Genomic DNA, 17,808 nt, shown 5'->3' with positions numbered 1-17,808 from the left:
TAAGCGCCAGTGCGTTCTTTTGGTACTTGCGCCTCATCTCGAGTCATGAAATCTATTTTGCAAGAAACTCAGTCCCTCACAAACGTTGGTCGATTTCGCCAGTAATGACACTGCTTCTAGGCCTAACTACAGAATAGCCGGGACAGTAAAAAGTAAACCCAAACGGTTGTGTACATTATGTACACAATTCCTATCATTTAGCACAGAGACCAGAGTGTCCTGGCTATTCTGGACTGCAGTTGCTCCGCCGCTGCTGGATCAACCCCCTCGGCCTCGCCCGCCCGCCCCTTATCATCAGATTACCTGGCCCAGCCCTCAGAGCCCTGTGATTTAGCCCAATTCAATATGATTCTGTTCTACTGTAATGTTAAGTCCCTTGTGTCATGCAGCGTATTCCGTAGCACTGGTACACAACTTTTGTTATGCCGCTGCAATTCAAATTGCATGACGCCAGCTGAATTGTGATGACTTGTTTCTCCAATCTTTTAGCGAACAGTGACCAGCCCACCAGGTAGAATGTCCACCATCACCCAAGGAATTGATCGCAATTCTCTCGACTTTCTGGTCCTCAATGAAGATGGTGCTGCACTTAGTTTTGCATTACAGCAATGTAAAACCGTCGGAGCTGCAATGCATCGTGACGGGATGACGGCCAACACTATGCCTCTGTCTATCACCAATTGCCAACAGGATTACAGTCCTGCCATTGTCTTATTGGTTCATCTCTCTGTTATTTAGGAAGACACTTGCTTAGCTGATAGACATTCTGCAGAATCAACATGGTCGTGGATCGGACTGTTAGGCGAAGAAGGGTTGATTTGAATGACTCCTCAACAGGGGATGCTGACAGTGATGCATGGAGAAAAACTGCTGATGAAATGAAGGACACCCTCAACAAGGCAGATTATCGCTGTCCTGATCAGAAGAAGGCAGATTTGAAGGCATCTCTCGGGAAAAGTCAGGCAAAGAAACTGTCTGATAAAGCATGGGCAAAAGCCAGAGCAGCAGGGTAATCTATTTCAATAATGAATTATCTGCCTACTTGTTATTCCATCCATAGCACTTTTACTACTGTCCTTTAAAAATAGAAAAATCTAAATTGTACCAACAATACAGTTTGACTTTCCTGGCTGAATAAATTCAAAAATAAACCCCTGATCAATGTTGAATTTCAGGTCTAGTTATGGTGTGAACTTAAGAGTCAAACATCTCCATCACATCATCTGCTCAAAGTGCCATGTGATTTCATCTTTAGAGGCATGATGGGTGATTATAGAGTGGAGGGTCTGATTTTCTCATGATACATGTATTGCTGTGATAGAGAGACCAAATCTTACATAAAACACTTTTGTGTCTGTTTCAAATCTTTTCCACTTTGTAGGAAATCGTCTCATTCGAGTATCCTCTGTGGCTGTATCACGTTCACGACACTGCTCATGTTCGTCTCCCTAATCAGCATGGCCATGATCTCCATTCCAATCAAACCAGTCCCGTTCTAGTAAGTAGAAGCCATTATTGGCAATGATATGCAGAGATCGTGTCAAATGGATCTAGTTTCTCAAACAGTATAGATCAATTATGATTGTTTCTATCCTATCAGAGATTCTGAGCTCACCACCTCTTTTACCAGGTCTTGTGTGTGGTAGGTACTCTACCTAGCTTTTTCCAAGTCCTGTAAAAAAACAAATGATAGTGAGGCCTATTCATCATTGTTATGGTTCATCTCTCAATGTCTGTCTCAGTTTGGCAAAAGGCCTCAAGTGCTAGGCATGCCATTTAAACATTGAAATATTGCCTGTAATTTCTGGTTTGCCAGTTTGCTGTTGCTCACAAAGAAAATGTTGGGTGTGATTTTTACTGTCGCAAGTTGTTTTGAATAAATATGCCCATCCTTTCTGTCTCACCTTGCGGATGTTTATCCAAATGTTTTATTACTCACTGTCTATCTCTTCTGTCTCCAGCCTCCCTCCACCACCAGATTACAAAGGTAGCTTATCACGTAACAACATGCTTCAATACACGCGGCAGATTTTAGAGAATGAGCTGATTGGACCGGAGTCATTAGCTGTCAACAAAGGTACCCAGAACCGTTATGCTCATGTTATTCTTCTTATGATTTGTCTTCTTATAGCCAGATTAGGTCCATTTGAGAATTGTCAGTGGGTAAAACCACTGCTAGTCTGCCACTATGATTAGGGGGAGACCCCCCCCCCCCCCCACATGTACAGTACGAATGTTGGGTACTTCCGTATTCCTTGATTATCACAGTCCTTAGATTAAATCAATAAATCATAAAACAGATCTTCCCGAGTGCTTTAGATGTCAGTTCAGGCTTAAAATTATGTGGGAAACTATAAAATCAGTAAAAGCATAAAGGGATTTTAGCATATATCATAATGACGTGATGTGAAAGGTGTGATATGAAGCTGTTCTAAGGACTCTTCTTAAAATTGTTATTGCAGAGACTGGGGTGATTTATACTGGTACATATGATGGTAAAATCGTTTCAATAGAAGATGGTGCGATGAAGGTAATAACGCAGTTAGGAAAAGCACCATGTGGTAAGTACCGGCAAATAGATTTATCATAATTGTATGCTTTGATAAGAACAGACTACTAAGTGAGAGGTTTCCATATGGGTCTTCTCAGACATGCCATTCCTTTGCTTCATCATTGAATTTGTATCTCTTTCTGTCCTGATTTACCAACTCTGTGTCCAAGTTTTTTAACCTGTGCTCCTGTGTAAGTCATGTGGAGTTAGAATCTCTTATCTTTGAAAAGTGAGGAATTTCGGTGAGAAAACAGAGATTCAGTTGTATTGAGATATCAGTAATAATCATTTAGTAAATATCATGTTTTGATGTTTTTCAGGTAAATTAGTCTATGAGGCATCCTGTGGTCGGCCCCTTGGTATTCGGATTGATAAGGATGGACAATTAATCGTTGTCGATGCTTATTTGGGCTTATTCAAAATTAACCCTAAGACTGGTATGTACTATTGCTTTCACTGATCATTTTGTGTAAAGATACACAGCAGGCATAACATATGACTTTTGCAGTACTGTGTCTGTCGTGTCAAGAGTTTTCACTCACAAAATAGCAGGATCCTGTTCTACTACCCACACACATTATGTTCCCAATAAAAGGTTGATCGGACAGCCTCATCATTGGATTGGGATGGAAGTTTTCCACCTCCCCTTTGGATAGCCTCAAAGAGTTGGTCAGCCCCAATTGCCCCGAGCTTGCAGCAGCTTTGAGGTAAAATGAGAAGTCAGTATTGTTCCATCCTTCACGGTGTTCTTACCTGATACTCTTCTTTTCAGGAGACCAGAAAATACTTTTGTCTTCCCAGACCAAGATTTTTGGTGTGAGGTCAAGCTTTCTGAATGATATCGATATTGCACTGGATGGCACTATTTACATCTCTGACTCCAGTACAAAATGGCGGCGGAAAGATTTTCATCTTGTACTGATGGAAGGGGCTCCTGATGGCAGGTAAGCTTGCTGAGTATCAAAATCTTTTCGGCTGATAGGAAAATGTCCTTTCAGAGTGTCTTTTACTTTAGGCCTATAGTTTCTCTCTCGACATGTGTTATCTCAAGCTCCACAGCAGCACTCTGTGATCAGCAGCTCATACAGCACATCACGTTGGCTTTGCCTGGGAGGACAAAATGGTGAACAGGTTGATACCGGTAGTGGTGCTGATTGCAAGGTAGGAAGACAAAACCAATTGACTGGGCAATGTTCATATGTTGGAAAGCTCTCAAGGAATACTCGCTGAACCTTTTGTATGACCAGCCTTTATCGTTTCTTTAAAATATCACCCATTGAGAAAGAATCCGTAGACATTCTCTGCTCCTTTCCTTACAGAGTAATCTGGTATAAACCTGATACAAACACTTCCGGTGTCTTAGTGCAAGGTCTTCATTTTCCAAATGGTCTACAGCTCTCGCCAAGAAATGATATCCTCTATATATCTGAAACCTCAAGAGCAAGGATTATGAAGTAAGTGTTTTCTAAACTTATCATGTGTGTTTGGTCTGCGTTATTGGGAGATGCTACTCATTGGTGGGGTGAGAGAATCCACATCATATGTACATGTAACACTGTTGAGGTCAAGAAATGTAAAGGTGGACTGCTACTATCATAATACAACATAACCTTTGGAGAATTTGTTGGTAGTCTTTAGCTGTTTCTTGGCCTTGGTGGTAACTCAGTGTTCTTGAACTAACTCCTGTCTTTTTTCAGGTACCACTTAACTGGTCCGTTAAAAGGGCAAACAAAAGTTTTTAATGAAAATCTTCCCGGTTTACCAGACAATATCCGTCCAAGTGAGAGCGGAGGATATTGGGTTGGGTTTGCCTCCGTGAGGATGCCTGAGAAATTCTCCATCATGGATCTTATTGCCCCACATCCTTGGATGAGGAATATTATGTCAAAGGTACATTATTATTGTCACTAGATAAAGTATGATCACTCTGGAAAATGTTTCCTGGTTGGGTCCAAGAGCTGGCCTTGTGTACTTCATAAGACAATCTTTAATTAATGTAATCTATAAAACCCAAATGAGGAGCCGCTGTTGTGTAGTGGCTCTGATCTGGTGGGAAACAGTCTGAACACTCGGACTGAATCACTGTTTGTGTATTCAGTAATGACTATAAATGTGAAATCTTCAGTTTGAGCCTGATAGCAGAACAGGCTGTAACTTGCCAGCTTAGAAATCAGTTTATTATCCGAATCACTTTGTCAAAGAATGTGAAACAGTTCTTCCTGTTGTTGTTCATCAGTCAACCAGTGTTTAATGCCGTTTCTTTCTATACAGTTGATGTCACAAGAGCTTTTCATGAAAGTAGCCACAAGGTCTTCGTACGGTTTATTGGTGGAGTTGGACAAAAACGGCAAAATCATCCGGAGTTTCCATGATCGCTCAGGTTTCTTTGTCCCATCCGTCAGTGAGGTAGCGGAACATAATGGAACATTGTACTTAGGATCATTTTACCTTCCCTACCTTGGCGTGCTTGATTGGAAGAAATATGATAAAAGATTACGAAGGAATTAGGAAGTGAGGGATATGAATAAAGACGAGTAAATGCTTTTATCTTGGGACTTGGACAGAGAGGCCAAGTGTAAATTGACATAAAGTTTCATAAAGAAGCATTTACTAGTCTTTATTCTTGCCACCTATTGTTAGAAGGGGAACAAGCAAATGCAAGTGTTGTCCTGCAACTTAAATGGAGGTTTCCAATGGTTTAGTCTACCTTCCTTGCAACATTGCTTCACCATTTTATGCTTTCAGATGTCCCTGAATGAATTGCTTGGTTCTAAAGAGAGTGCAGCCTTGGATATAAAGGACCTGCACTCGCTTAAGATCTCCTTAGAGACAAACAGCTATTTGCTTGTTCCTACATGTACCTAAGTTTCTGGGATAAAACTTGGGTAGTTATGCAATGAATATTAAGTCTTTCTGATCTCTGTAAAAAGCTACCGATTGTGTATAATGCTTTTATGTGGTATATGTGGTTGTAAATATAAATTTTGTACTTGATGTGCACAGTTGTATGTATGTATGAAATCCATGTTGGGTAATTTTTGCTATGGCACAACCTTGTGCTGCAGGGAGTAGGTGTTTTATTTGCTAGACGGTTCCATGGTGCTTGAAGGAAAGATAATTTACTGTATGACTACAGTGGTTAGTGCTGAATGAGTCATGCATTTTCATTCAGGCATGATCCTCCAACTACCGTGTGCACCGGTGTATGCAAGAGACCAGGTAATGCTGAACACTGGTACTTGAGCTTCTGTTTGACATAGGTCAGGCTGGGACACCACGAGATATGGTGGTTTCCATGACATGCTATTTTTTGGTTATGACAATTATTAGCGTACATGTACTTGCCAACCTTTATTACTCTAAGTCATTATTGTTATGCACCTTCACTAGATGTCTTTCATCTCACAAAAGTGCTTTTATTGTGCTCGAAGTCATTCTGCAGTTCAGCTTGGTGATCTTTCAACAACATGGGCTCAATTTCTCAAAACTGTTTCTAGTTGCTTACATTAATGCAAACTATAGAAAGTCAAATTTCTTTATAACAGGTTCAAATAGTTGCTGAAAGTAAGGAAATTGTCGTTCATTTTAGAACTGCTGCCATCATTTTCATTACTAAGTACATTTTTATGTTGTGAAATAAAATTTTGTTACAATAAATTTATGAAATCCATGATACAACGGTGTGAATGCCTTGGTCTTTGTAGGATGTCCTGGTTGTGACTATGTCCGTTGCATGAAACCAGCCAGGTTTCTGACTGACTTTGATAATTATGGTTGTGACTTTGTCTTCATAATCAGGATGTCCTTCCTAACTACTAGATCTCTAGCCTGGTGACGGAGGAATACTGGTCAGACAGCTTGAGGTAGTTCGGAACCTTTCGGCCACTAGACCCCATACCATTTTGTCTGTCCAAGAGACATAGGGGGACCATCCTGGGTTGGTTTAGCACCATTTGCATACCCATGGTAAAACTCACTCTCATCTCTTGCCTTTATGCCTACTCATGCAGGGAGCATCCGAGCATACCTGGAGTGCCATAAGGTAGCGAACTCGGGGCGAGGACATCATATCACTAAGGATTTAGGTCCCTGGTCATGTTCACAGACCCGGTGTGGCGGGGATAGTAGTCCTAGGGCTGATAGTCCGTGTAACAATAGCCCGCATTGCTAAATGTTTTGGTTAGGGTTAGCGGTACAATAGATCATGCTGCTTAATTGGTCAAATACAATGCTACCGGACTATGACTCCAGGGGGACTATATCCGCTGTCACACCGGCCACAAACGTAGCGAATTATCAGAGGCTCCATACTTTATTGGGTTTTTGTTTTTTATATCAGGATATCCTTTCATTTGAGAAATTGATTATGGTCCATCAATTCCAGAGATCGGTTATTGGGATTCGTCGCATAGAGCATAGTCTTGTCCCGGGTGTGCGCACCACTTGGTGGTGCTCAGTGTTGAATACTGCAAAATCAGCTAGGGACCGCTCGACTTTCTAGACGACTGGAAGCCAGCATCGCAGGTGTACCCCATACATGCCATATGTTACCATTCCACGATGAATATCGACTGTCATTCGACTTTGAAAGAGAGTGGACGCTCTTGTAACAAACAGGGTCATAATTCTAGTTCACCTCGCGAGCAAGTGGACATCTGTCATCCGATTATCATGCCTATAACCTCAGCACCAGCTCACCAATTATATACGTTTTGCGACCAGTTGGCAAGAAAGCTGGCACAACTTGTCCACCACTGTCCGTACACGACTGATCGAGGCCTCATCCCAGGCGGCTTCGAGTTTTCTGCGGTAATTTGTTGTCTTCTTCAATTCTCACGTCTGAAGGGCAATTTTGTTGGGAGAGACAAGAAGACGCATAGCTTCTCCGAGAGGGTTTGCGCCAGGAGTTGAAAACTAAGGTTGGAGCTTTATGAGAGCGTGCGTTCACTCTTGTTCCGTCAGTGGCGCTCATACTGCAATTGCTGAGAGCAGACAACGGGACTGTAGTACGTATATATACTGTATCAATCTGGCATCAATCAACATCACAAGTATCTTTGGGATTTCAAAGTGGCTATTGTAAGTTTGGTTGATGATTTTTTTATTCTTATGAATGCACTGACTGCAGGACAAACTACTGGAAGAGACGAGGTAATGTATCATGCAAACATAATGATGCTTTTTTATAAAAGCAATTTCCAAAGTGGCAGATCAAGTCAGGCAGCATCATCACCTGGTGGTTTTGGTAATCTGTTGATCCTGCCGAAGGTCTGAGGAGAAGTCAGCTTGATTGCCAGAAAGCATGATACCCCTGCAAGAAGCCTGTGGTGATTGAATGATGACAATTGAAGAGAACGGTGTGATTCGGGAAATGTGCATTGAAATTTGATGAGCACCGCCAGGTCATCGCATTTGTGACATTGTATTATACGTAACAGGTCTCCGACAAAGTTAGGCCTACCCATTCTGTAGGCTTATACATGTCTTGTTCTTGAAGTGAATAGCTGGTCAATTTACCATTTCCAGTGACTGGTTATTAAAAGGACCTATGAGCTCTCTTGTGCATAGACGCCTCCGGACAGTCACCACTAATAGAGGATGAGCTCATCTGGCACGGTATCGAAAAAGGGTATGTACTCTCTCATTGACGTTCGGTCAATCTATATACACGTAGTTTGGGTTTTATAAAATTCTTACTGTACTTTTTGGGGATACATTTTGCTGTTCTGAATGTTCTGATAGAAGTTTTGAGGATGTGGCAATTGTCCCTTTTCTAAAGGTCACAACCACCCCATGCTGGCTTTGTCGTTTCAACCATCAAGTTTGCCATGCCGATCTACCGCCGTTGTCCGTAATATCCAGGAGGAGACTTTAGGGTCGACGTTCACCGCTGGTGTGTCCGCATGTCAGGTTGACGAGCTCAACTCTTATATTTGCAGAATTTTTTGTTATGCACTGCCAGTTGAGATCTGTTTGTTCTGGGTCACCAACCAGGTTATGTAAACCTAGAAACTTCGACTATGTACAAGACCTACTCTCTTTGCTCGGTGGAAGGTATCCGTCATGGTGTGGGGATCAGGTTTAGTCGAAATCCTTGAGTGATCTTGAAATCCGTAAGACGAGTGATTCAAGTACGGCGGCATGCGGAACCTGTCTATTTGCGTGTTAGCATTACCAGTGGATTTTAATGTTATACAATGTATATGTTTTAGGCAAGAGACACGGTAAAAAGTCCAAATCCCATCGATACGACACCATGACGTCATCACATAAACTCCAGGAGAAGCAGCTGATGGAATCTGTCAATGCAAGCAGCGAAAAGAATGAGGAGGAGACCGGTAGGGCGTCCAAATGGTTTCTGACAGGATTGTTTGGTCTAGCGAACTTTGGAATGGTAAGTATTACAATTTTAGAACTTACCCCTCCCCTGTATCGATTCATATTTATTTGCGAGAGTGGCGTAATCATATGGCTGGATGTGGCATGGCATCATGACTTGCCCAGGAATTGGTCGTGAAGTCCCTTTAGGCCCAATTTCCACACAAGACGTGGCATCATCACTTGCCCAAGTATTGGTCGTGAAGTCCCTTTAGGCCCAATTTCCACACAAGACGTGGCATCATGACTTACCCAGGTATTGGTCGTGAAGTCCCTTTAGGCCCAATTTCCACACAAGCCATGGCATCATGACTTACCCAGGTATTGGTCGTGAAGTCCCTTTAGGCCCAATTTCCACACAAGACGTGGCATCATGACTTACCCAGGTATTGGTCGTGAAGTCCCTTTAGGCCCAATTTCCACACAAGACGTGGCATCATGACTTGCCCAGGTATTGGTCGTGAAGTCCCTTTAGGCCCAATTTCCACACAAGACGTGGCATCATTACTTGCCCAGGTATTGGTCGTGAAGTCCCTTTAGGCCCAATTTCCACACAAGACGTGGCATCATGACTTGCCCAGGTATTGGTCGTGAAGTCCCTTTAGGCCCAATTTCCACTCAAGACGTGGCATCATGACTTGCCCAGGTATTGGTCGTGAAGTCCCTTTAGGCCCAATTTCCACACAAGTCTTGCCCAGGTATTGGACGAAAGGTCCCTTTAGGCCCAATTTCTACATAAGATGTGGCATCAGAAATCCATGACTATCAAATGTGGGAGGACTGAATGGTCACACAACGCCCGTGAACCGACAGCCAATATAAAAAACTAACGTTATTCATTCTTTCTCCAGGGAGCCTCAACAGTAGCAATCGGCATGATCCTGCTAGACCTCCAGCTACTGACGGACACAACCTCTTCAGACACAGCCTGGGCCTTCACCGCCAAAGCTATCGGTCTACTCCTCGGCATCGCCATCACCGGCTTCAGTCAGTCATGTCTTCACATCCACATCCTGGGCATGTCGTGGCTCTTTGCGGGGTCACTCGTTGCCTTGCCTTTCTGTAGAGGCCTAATCAGCCTGGTCGGTGTCTTCATTCCAATCGGGATATCATATGTCTCGATTTATTCAGGTAAACTTAATATTGCATCACTCCTGCGTGCACTCATCGTAGGTTGGGTTGACGAGCCTAACACAATGAAACTCCTCTCTTTTTGGATGAACACCAGGTAGAGTGAATCTCACCCTTGCGTCTCATTCCAAGGAAGTGACAACCGAAGTACAACTGGCTTGCCTGAGGTCACAAACGATGTGTTGGGGTCGGGTAGGCCTATCGAACCACTATGATCAGATTGTCGCCAGAAACCTTTCAATTTTTTCACGCTCATCCTTTTTGGTTTCAGTTGGAACAATCTGCATGGCAGCCCTGTGGAAACAGAAGAAGTCCTCCTCTCTGTATTTCATCACGGCGTGTGGGTACATCGGTTACGTCATCAGCCCTGCACTGTCCTATCCATTCACCACGGACTACTACCGCAACTGGACGGAAGTCAGCACAAATGTCACTGTCAACAAGACGGCAAAGGGTAACTGGTTTGAAACCTTGGCTCTGTCGAACACAACAATGTCTGAAACCATCATCTCTGAAATCCAGTGGAAAATGTTTACATTGTTGGCTATTGTTGGCGGCGTAGTTGCGGCAAGCGGGACCTTTATTTTCTTCAGCGCTTGTTGTTTCTGTCGAGATATCTTCCAGGTGCCCTCGGCTGTGGATGATGATAGTGTCGAAGAAGAGGCCAAGACGCGCCATTCAACTGGAGTCGTCTGCTTCTTCATCCTCGTTGGCGGATGCGTACAGCTAATTGGCGATGGCCAGAAACTTGGCCTGGCGGAGAGTTACCTCAAGACCTTCCTCTCTCGTCATTTGGAGCTAACGAAAGTCAGTGGGGTCATTGCTGTGACAATATTTACAGGTTCCCACGTCGCCTGGGCAGCATTCGGCAAATATATTCAAAGGAATTCCGGATCGTCTGTCCTGTTTTTCATCATGGTAGTGTTCAATATCGCCGGTGCCTCGGTGTTGATGATCAGCGACCAGAGTTTTGTGCTGTTTTGTGTCGGTTGCGCTCTGATCGGAGTTGGGCTGTCGGCGAAGTCCGCCTGTCTTGTCATCTGGGTCAAAGCCGTGATAGGGGATGAAGTTTTCATCATCTATACATCCTATCTCTCCTGGGCGGTAGGAGACATCGCGTTTGCTAACCTGATCGGACACCTCATTGACGACAAACCGTTCACTTTTGTCTACGTTATATTTGGTGGCAGTGTCGCCATGCTTCTTGCCTTCGTTGTCGGTCACATTGGCTTCATTGCAGTGTTCAAAACAAAGGGGCAACCACTTGCCACCACTCTGCGCCCTCTATTTATTAAAGAAAGAACAGGATGAAGTATAGATGGCTCCAGGTGGCTTGCTTGTCTTCAAATGGCGTAAAGGAGGACCTTACTCGATGGAAGCAATGGCATTGTTTAATGATCTAATCTTGCTGTTATCGTCAGTTGTACTGTTATACATGCGAATACTTATGCAAAAGAGTTAGTGTTGCGTGCGAATACTTATGCAAAAGAGTTAGTGTTGCGTTCGTGGCATTAGTTAGGCCTAGTAATTAATATTGGTTAATCCCCCTGCCGCCTGTGCGCCTTTTTGATGACGTGCACTTGCGTGGAACGGTATTTAATAGAACGCCGAACAAAGTCGTTCCTGGCGGACTGCATAATTAGGCCTATCGTAATTATCATTCATTGGCCTCGAATACTAATAGATCAGTTTGCTATTGTTTCAGCTAAATCTGACATGAATTTTAACAAAATCTATATAAATACATGTGAATGGATTAACATCCAGATTAACTGAAGTTAAAACATTTTGTAAGAAGCAAACACGTTATTATCGGTATAGTGTTTTCACGGCCCGTCGTGTTGGCAAGGAGGGTAGAACAATGATTTGTCATGCCTGACAACATTAGTTACGGACGCAATCACCTTTCAAGTTCAGTTTTGGATATCCGTACAATTCGCATCTGTTTAAGGAATACCTGAGTTGCCGAAGGGAAATCAGAGATATTTGTGATAAGACACGATCTTTGACAATGGTGGGCCTGCCGCGTGTTCAGCGTCTTCAGCGGCGGGTTGACTTCCGTGCGGTTTGTCCTTCCGACATCGATGCTAAAGTCGCCATATCGAATAAACCTTTGGAGAAAAAGCTCTCTCAAACTGTCAAGCATATTGATGTCGGGAGGAGATCAATGGAACTGAAACTTGATCATGAGCGTCAGCAGTTTCTCCAGCGAATGAAGAAATTTGCAAGGGGCATGCAGACCCCAGTTGTGTCCGACGTCAAATTGAAAGACAGACGTGATTCAAGGTCAAATGAACGTCGCCGACTGGAAAACTCTTCACCTCGCAAGGAGAGGAGCAGGAAAGAGACCACCATCTGGGAAGATCTCCAGTTCAAGATATCAGTACCAGAGATCGTCATCACCCTTGCAGACGACGGACCTGTTTGCGATGGCGAAGATTACCTTCCGCTGTTGTTTACAACTTCCACATCACAACGTATTCACGGCCGCAGCATCGTCTTCCGAGCTCTCCGCGAGATTCTCCATCTCCCGGACCAATGTGCGGCAGACTACTACAGCACTGCCAGTGTACCTCACCCATGGCTACTGCGGGAAAACTCTACCGAATTCGATAAGGACAAGTTGGCGGTTCTCTTGGAAAAGAAAGACCTGGCGATCAAAATGTACAATCTGAAAAAGGGAATACAAACCGGAGATTCTAGCGTGAACAGTTTTGATCCATTTCTGATGCTTTTGAGGAAAGGACAGGAAGATGTTGATAACGCAAGCACTCGTCTCAAGGCGTTCAGACGCAAATCTATGGCACACGTTAACTTACGCAGGCTGTCCCTCCCCGACAGCTCTGACTGTGGAGGCAAGGAATCGCTGGGTGGACATGTACCACAGCCAAGACAAACGAACCATGATGTAAAGCCAATGCGAACGACCCTCTGCAGCACCACAGCGCCAAGTGAAATGTACCAAGGATTTCGCGCGCCAGCAAGGCGTGAAACAGATGGTATTCCGCCGTGCAACAACAAGTATAGTTCGAAATCTGTTGTGGCTGATTCATTTCGACTTCCGTCAGTTCATGAAGAAAAGAGAGATATTCACAGACCTGTTGCCAATCTGAGAGAGCCGCACCCGCCACAAGAGCTTGGACCAGAGAAGGAGGCGACCGGGAAGGCAGACGAATCCCGACAAAGCACGGAATTCTGTCAGCTCTCAAATAGTTTGACACCGAGAATGAAAAAGGAAGGTCGGAACCTGACCGGGGCAAACTTTCAATCGTTTATTGAGAATGCTAATGCTAGTGATGGCGAACAAAGTGTTTCTAAGTCAGGGCTATCCTGGCGGGAATCGAATCAAAATCGGAGAAGAATTGACCCAATGTTTGGAGTCCAGGAAAGTGAGATCGGAGAGAACGCAAGGCCTGGATTGGACGGAAGACAAGAGAAAAGAATAGGATTGTTTGAAATGTTGTCAGGTTTTGACACAAGAAAGTTTGGAGGATTGAATGAAAACCTTGAATCAAGGAATCGTTTAGACATGTTTGAGGAAGTGATCAACGGAAGTGACGGATCTGGGCGGACCTGCGGGAATGACACTCGGCTGGGGTCCAAGGGAAGGTGGACAGGTATTAAGGATACGGCGGAGCGGAGCACGGAAAAGTGGATTGGGAAAGACACAAGGGAGTTGGAATTCGAAACTACGTCCCAAATTCGTCTACCGTCGTGGTCGAATGGTTGTCCAACATCAAGGACACAGATGCGCTTTGAAATGTTCCCAAGCATTGAGGAAGTGGGCGGGAGCGGGCAGGTCGCGAAGGACAAGATAGTGGACCCTGACGACCTGAATTCTGACCTTAGTCGACAGGGGAACACCACTGGAGCTGAGCCTCAAAACGATGCTCCTGGCGAGAAGCTACCAAAGACAACCTTTACAGGTCATCGAAAATCCTTCTCCCAGAATCTCGCCAACTCTCGAAGAGAAAGAGGAGAGTCTTCTCCTTCGTCGTCGTCATCAAGTATTCTCAAGCCACGTGTTACTAATAAGGCTGACGAAAGGTGTCAACGGAAGCGAAGGTCATTCATGGACATCAATCGTTTAGTACAGCCTTGCGCGTATTCCTCACCAAGGGCCGGTGTGTCACTTTCCTACGAGACTCCGCGAATGTGGAAATGTTGAAACTCTAAAAAATGAGTTTTGATAAATCTTTGTGGACTTATCCAGTTTTAAAAGTGACTATCCATATTTTTGCTGTTGGCATTGTCTGTTGGCATGGTTTGGTTAAATTGCCTGCACCTCATGAAGCACGTCTCGATGCATAGAACTTGTCACTTTCATTCACGTCCCCGACAACAGCGCCACATAGTGTCATCACGAACAAAAGTGGTAAATACCGTGAGTTGCTGTTGTGATAAACAACAAAGAAGACATTGTACGAAAGAACGATTTATTAACAGACAGAAATAAAGTACTAATAATTGTTCTATAATATGCTTCGAAATAAAAATCAGTGTTTAAAGGAGGAACCATCATATTAAAAACAGGAAATTTATGTACAATTTAAAGTCGACTTGGAGCGCCAAGGGTTGCCATTGATTGCTATTCGCACTTTCCGAAGCAAATGTACCAATATTTAGAAAGCGCCTTGTGATTGACGCATGCATTGGATTGCGACGGTGAAGAATTCAGCACTTCTGATTGGAGAAGGCGACCGGAAGTCAAACCAATCTCCGCTTTCGAATATCTCCTTATTCAGGACGACCTACCCAATAGGAAACTAGATTTCCGGACAAATAAACTGTAAGCGGATGTAACCCACGGTGCCCAAAATTTTAGTGGTAAAACATAAGAATTGTACAATAATATTTTGTTTAGCATCAATTCACTGCAGTTTTTTTCCTTTATCAGACAATCGATTGAAAGGTTATGATTTCAGTACGTTAACGTAAACGTATGACGTAAATACAGGCCGTTATACATTTTGAATATCTCTCAATCTCACTACAACTTGACCTCTGCTCAATGTTAGTGTTTTTCGAAATTGCAAAATGAGATGGCAAGTCGATACATGTCATCCATCACTGGATATGAGGGGGATTATGCGTTATCAGTCACAAAGAAAATGGCCTTCCCAGGTTTATAAAACGGGAAGTCTTTTTATATCAAACTACAACATTTTTTGACGATCGACCACAATACGATGGAATATACACGGCTTTGATACAGATAAACATCTATGCTTTTGTTCCAAGTTTTGCCAAGTCGACAAGCAACTGTTCATAACTGCTTTGAAAGTGCGGACATCTTCCAACTACTTATTTGTATCAATGTCATCCTGGTCTGCCACAGGGGTGCTCCTTGCTATTTGGGAGCCACCATCTCAATCTCCAATAACAAAGAGCGATGTCAGACCTCTTTCACGGAGACTGGGTCAAGGCCAGCCTGCAGACGGACCAGTCACGTGGTATAAGGAAGTTCAACGATGTTGTTGTGCAGGCACAGTTTAGCTAACACACAGCGAATACATACCGGTTTCGAAGTTAAAAGTAACTGTATCAAGTATAAGAAGCTGAACGAAAAGGAGAAATTGCATAATGCCTAGTATCTATAGTGTCCTTCAGAGACTCTCTATTGTTTGGACGCGGATTTTGTTGTGCTTTCCTCCTCGTTGTCATCGTGATCCTCGCTGTCATCTTCGTCTTTCTCGTTCTTAAATAAATACAAGAAAATAAATTTAAGACACAAAACCTGCTAAGAGTTGAGGATAACTTCCAGCCCGTCAAACGCCACCTTGCAGGCCCGCTGAGCGCGCCAGGGGACCTATAATCATGTCTGGTCGGGGTTGGGGCCGAGAATCAAAGCCATAATCCATACAGGGGCAATTTCGTCGGCATCTCCATGACATTTTACTATTGTAACATGTGTATCAATTTCGTGTCAACATCGCCCTCGGGGAAAACGTCGACCATTTTGAATGTATATACTGTATATACCTCGTCCTCCACCTCGATGCCGTTCATGTTCGGCTCCATCCCCTCCAAGGCATGCACCTCCTCAGCCATCAGTCTATCGTCTGGGTAGTCGGGGTCCGCCACTATACGAAAAAGATACACCGTTATGATGACGGACAAGCAGACAAATCTATTGCGGAATCATTCTTCTTGATCTTTTTGGTCCATTTAAAGTACCGAAACGCCTCAACGTATTGTAAAAACTCTGAATTAAACAAAAGCCAGACGTTCGCGCTGCGGATCAATGGTCAAACGTGACAAGATACTTTGACACCGGGCAGTATTTGCCGACTTAAAAGAAAAAGTACCTACCATTATTGTATTGCCGGTCATCCTCATATAAAGCCTGAAAATAGATATACAGAATCTACAGACAAATGCTAGGTGACTGCGATTCTTCCACAGCTGCTTAATGCCACAAGCTTCGCCTAAACCATCGGATTGGGCCTTCCCGTATTAAAAGCAAGGACCAATGGGAAGTTCGCTACCACGCGATATCATCAGGTTAAGCGGAAGAGAGGGCTACTGTCAGGGAGGTGTAAAATTAGGCAAGTCAGATTGGTCAACGAAAACAGATCTTACGCTGTCATCGGGTAAGTCCTCGTATCGATCTAGTAGCATGTCCATGTTCGGGTCGCTGGCAGGCTGGTAGAGATCATCGCCATCTTTTTTAATGATATTACTCCTAAGCTCTTCTTCCTCATCATCACGTTTTATACCATTTTCTGTATAAAGGAGGTTACAGGATAATGGATACCTGCAATCTTGGATCAATAATGCTGTTTCCACCACAGCGGCGCGGGGCTTGTACAGGCGTTAGATTAATTTCGATGACATAAGGTTATTACGGCACAATTCAATTTCAATTTCAATTTCACTTTCTTATTATCATATTAATACCAATGGGACTGTTACGGTTTAGAAGTACTGATTACAGACAAGTGCTCCAAGAAATCTGTTTTGCCTCGTGGGACCGATTGGTTTCACCGACCTCAATCACACCAAATACTACGATGGTAAAGGAATGTATGGAAATATTGTGATAAAATGTAAGAAATGACTAAAAAAGAAGAATGTTCTGATGTGTACCGTCAGATAGTGGTTTCCTGGCACGAAAAGCACCTGCGATAACACAAGAACATTGAGCGCATGCACACTTAGAAGATACACTGGCAAGATGGTAGGAGTTGAGAGGACACTCTTCAAAAAACATCGAATTGTGGTAGATTTGCGATTTTGAATGACGCATTTGGCTCTTCTCGGTCATCAGGAGGCCGGAGGAAACAATAATGGCAATGATCCAATAAGAGAACATGAGATGGCCATATATTGACCATATAAGTTATCTTTGGCACGAGACTCCCTATTATTAAGTGTAAAAACAGCTGTTCCTTGCTCATTATGAGCGTGAACATTAGTCACAATGTAGATGGTTACTGCTCGGGGGTAAGGCAGCGCTAATGATGGCTAATACATATATGTACACAACGTATTTAGCTAAGGTAATTGGTTAATAGATTTCATTGAAATATCATGACACATTCATCAGTAGAACTGCAAACGGTTGATATTTTACCTTTCTGCAACGACCAGTTTCTGACTGTGACAGTATTGAATTAAAGATACCTTAATAGCCATACTCACGCATTGGTGGTGCAACCTCCTGTGATGCAAATGGTAAAAATGCGATATAATCATCTTAAAAGCAACTAAGATGAGTACGGGCCATCCGCCATTATTGTTTCAGG

The 17,808-nt window shown here is 43.5% G+C and overlaps 3 protein-coding genes across 6 annotated transcripts in view; 2 read left to right on the top strand and 1 right to left on the bottom strand.

Annotated features, from left to right (window-relative positions):
• Positions 1-30: 30 nt before the first annotated feature.
• LOC135485396 (adipocyte plasma membrane-associated protein-like) lies at positions 31-6,223 on the top strand. 4 transcript variants are annotated; one of them, XM_064767383.1, is made up of 10 exons: positions 31-101; positions 739-1,009; positions 1,382-1,498; positions 1,962-2,077; positions 2,463-2,561; positions 2,872-2,988; positions 3,324-3,495; positions 3,871-4,005; positions 4,249-4,441; positions 4,823-6,223. In XM_064767383.1, the coding sequence occupies exons 2-10, from the start codon at positions 780-782 to the stop codon at positions 5,057-5,059; spliced, it is 1,416 nt and encodes a 471-aa protein (XP_064623453.1). In that variant the 5' UTR covers positions 31-101; positions 739-779; the 3' UTR covers positions 5,060-6,223. The 4 variants fall into 4 exon arrangements, with proteins under 4 accessions (XP_064623453.1, XP_064623451.1, XP_064623449.1 ...); XM_064767381.1 differs by having other exon boundaries at positions 33-84; XM_064767379.1 differs by having other exon boundaries at positions 36-152.
• Positions 6,224-7,580: 1,357 nt separating this feature from the next.
• LOC135485287 (uncharacterized) lies at positions 7,581-11,793 on the top strand. The gene is made up of 5 exons (XM_064767146.1): positions 7,581-7,630; positions 8,078-8,180; positions 8,764-8,945; positions 9,781-10,060; positions 10,332-11,793. The coding sequence occupies exons 2-5, from the start codon at positions 8,150-8,152 to the stop codon at positions 11,369-11,371; spliced, it is 1,533 nt and encodes a 510-aa protein (XP_064623216.1). The 5' UTR covers positions 7,581-7,630; positions 8,078-8,149; the 3' UTR covers positions 11,372-11,793.
• Positions 11,794-15,080: 3,287 nt separating this feature from the next.
• The window catches only part of LOC135485288 (nucleolin-like), a 40,624-nt gene continuing 37,896 nt past the window's right edge, over positions 15,081-17,808 (bottom strand). Inside the window, exons 5-9 of the mRNA XM_064767148.1 lie at positions 17,705-17,723; positions 16,643-16,785; positions 16,373-16,406; positions 16,043-16,143; positions 15,081-15,758 (exon numbers count right to left, since the gene is read on the bottom strand). Of these exons, the coding sequence (XP_064623218.1) occupies positions 15,678-15,758; positions 16,043-16,143; positions 16,373-16,406; positions 16,643-16,785; positions 17,705-17,723 (378 nt within the window). The 3' untranslated portion in view covers positions 15,081-15,677. The remainder of the gene's footprint in view (positions 15,759-16,042; positions 16,144-16,372; positions 16,407-16,642; positions 16,786-17,704; positions 17,724-17,808) is intronic.

The sequence above is a fragment of the Lineus longissimus genome, chromosome 3 (genome assembly GCF_910592395.1).
Source record: "Lineus longissimus chromosome 3, tnLinLong1.2, whole genome shotgun sequence".
NCBI classification, from domain to species: domain Eukaryota; kingdom Metazoa; phylum Nemertea; class Pilidiophora; order Heteronemertea; family Lineidae; genus Lineus; species Lineus longissimus.
The sequence above is the reverse complement of the archived record's forward strand: the minus strand, read 5'-3'. Positions and strand labels throughout refer to the sequence as shown.

Excerpts from the sequence above, each read along its gene's own strand:
- LOC135485287 (XM_064767146.1), top strand. The coding sequence starts at position 8,150 with ATGAGCTCATCTGGCACGGTATCGAAAAAGG. Across the intron at positions 8,181-8,763 it reads TGGCACGGTATCGAAAAAGG|GCAAGAGACACGGTAAAAAG; the intron begins GTATGTACTCTC and ends TATATGTTTTAG. Across the intron at positions 10,061-10,331 it reads ATATGTCTCGATTTATTCAG|TTGGAACAATCTGCATGGCA; the intron begins GTAAACTTAATA and ends TTTTGGTTTCAG.
- LOC135485396 (XM_064767383.1), top strand. The coding sequence starts at position 780 with ATGGTCGTGGATCGGACTGTTAGGCGAAGAAGGGTTGATTTGAATGAC. Across the intron at positions 2,078-2,462 it reads GTCATTAGCTGTCAACAAAG|AGACTGGGGTGATTTATACT; the intron begins GTACCCAGAACC and ends TTGTTATTGCAG. Across the intron at positions 4,442-4,822 it reads TGAGGAATATTATGTCAAAG|TTGATGTCACAAGAGCTTTT; the intron begins GTACATTATTAT and ends CTTTCTATACAG.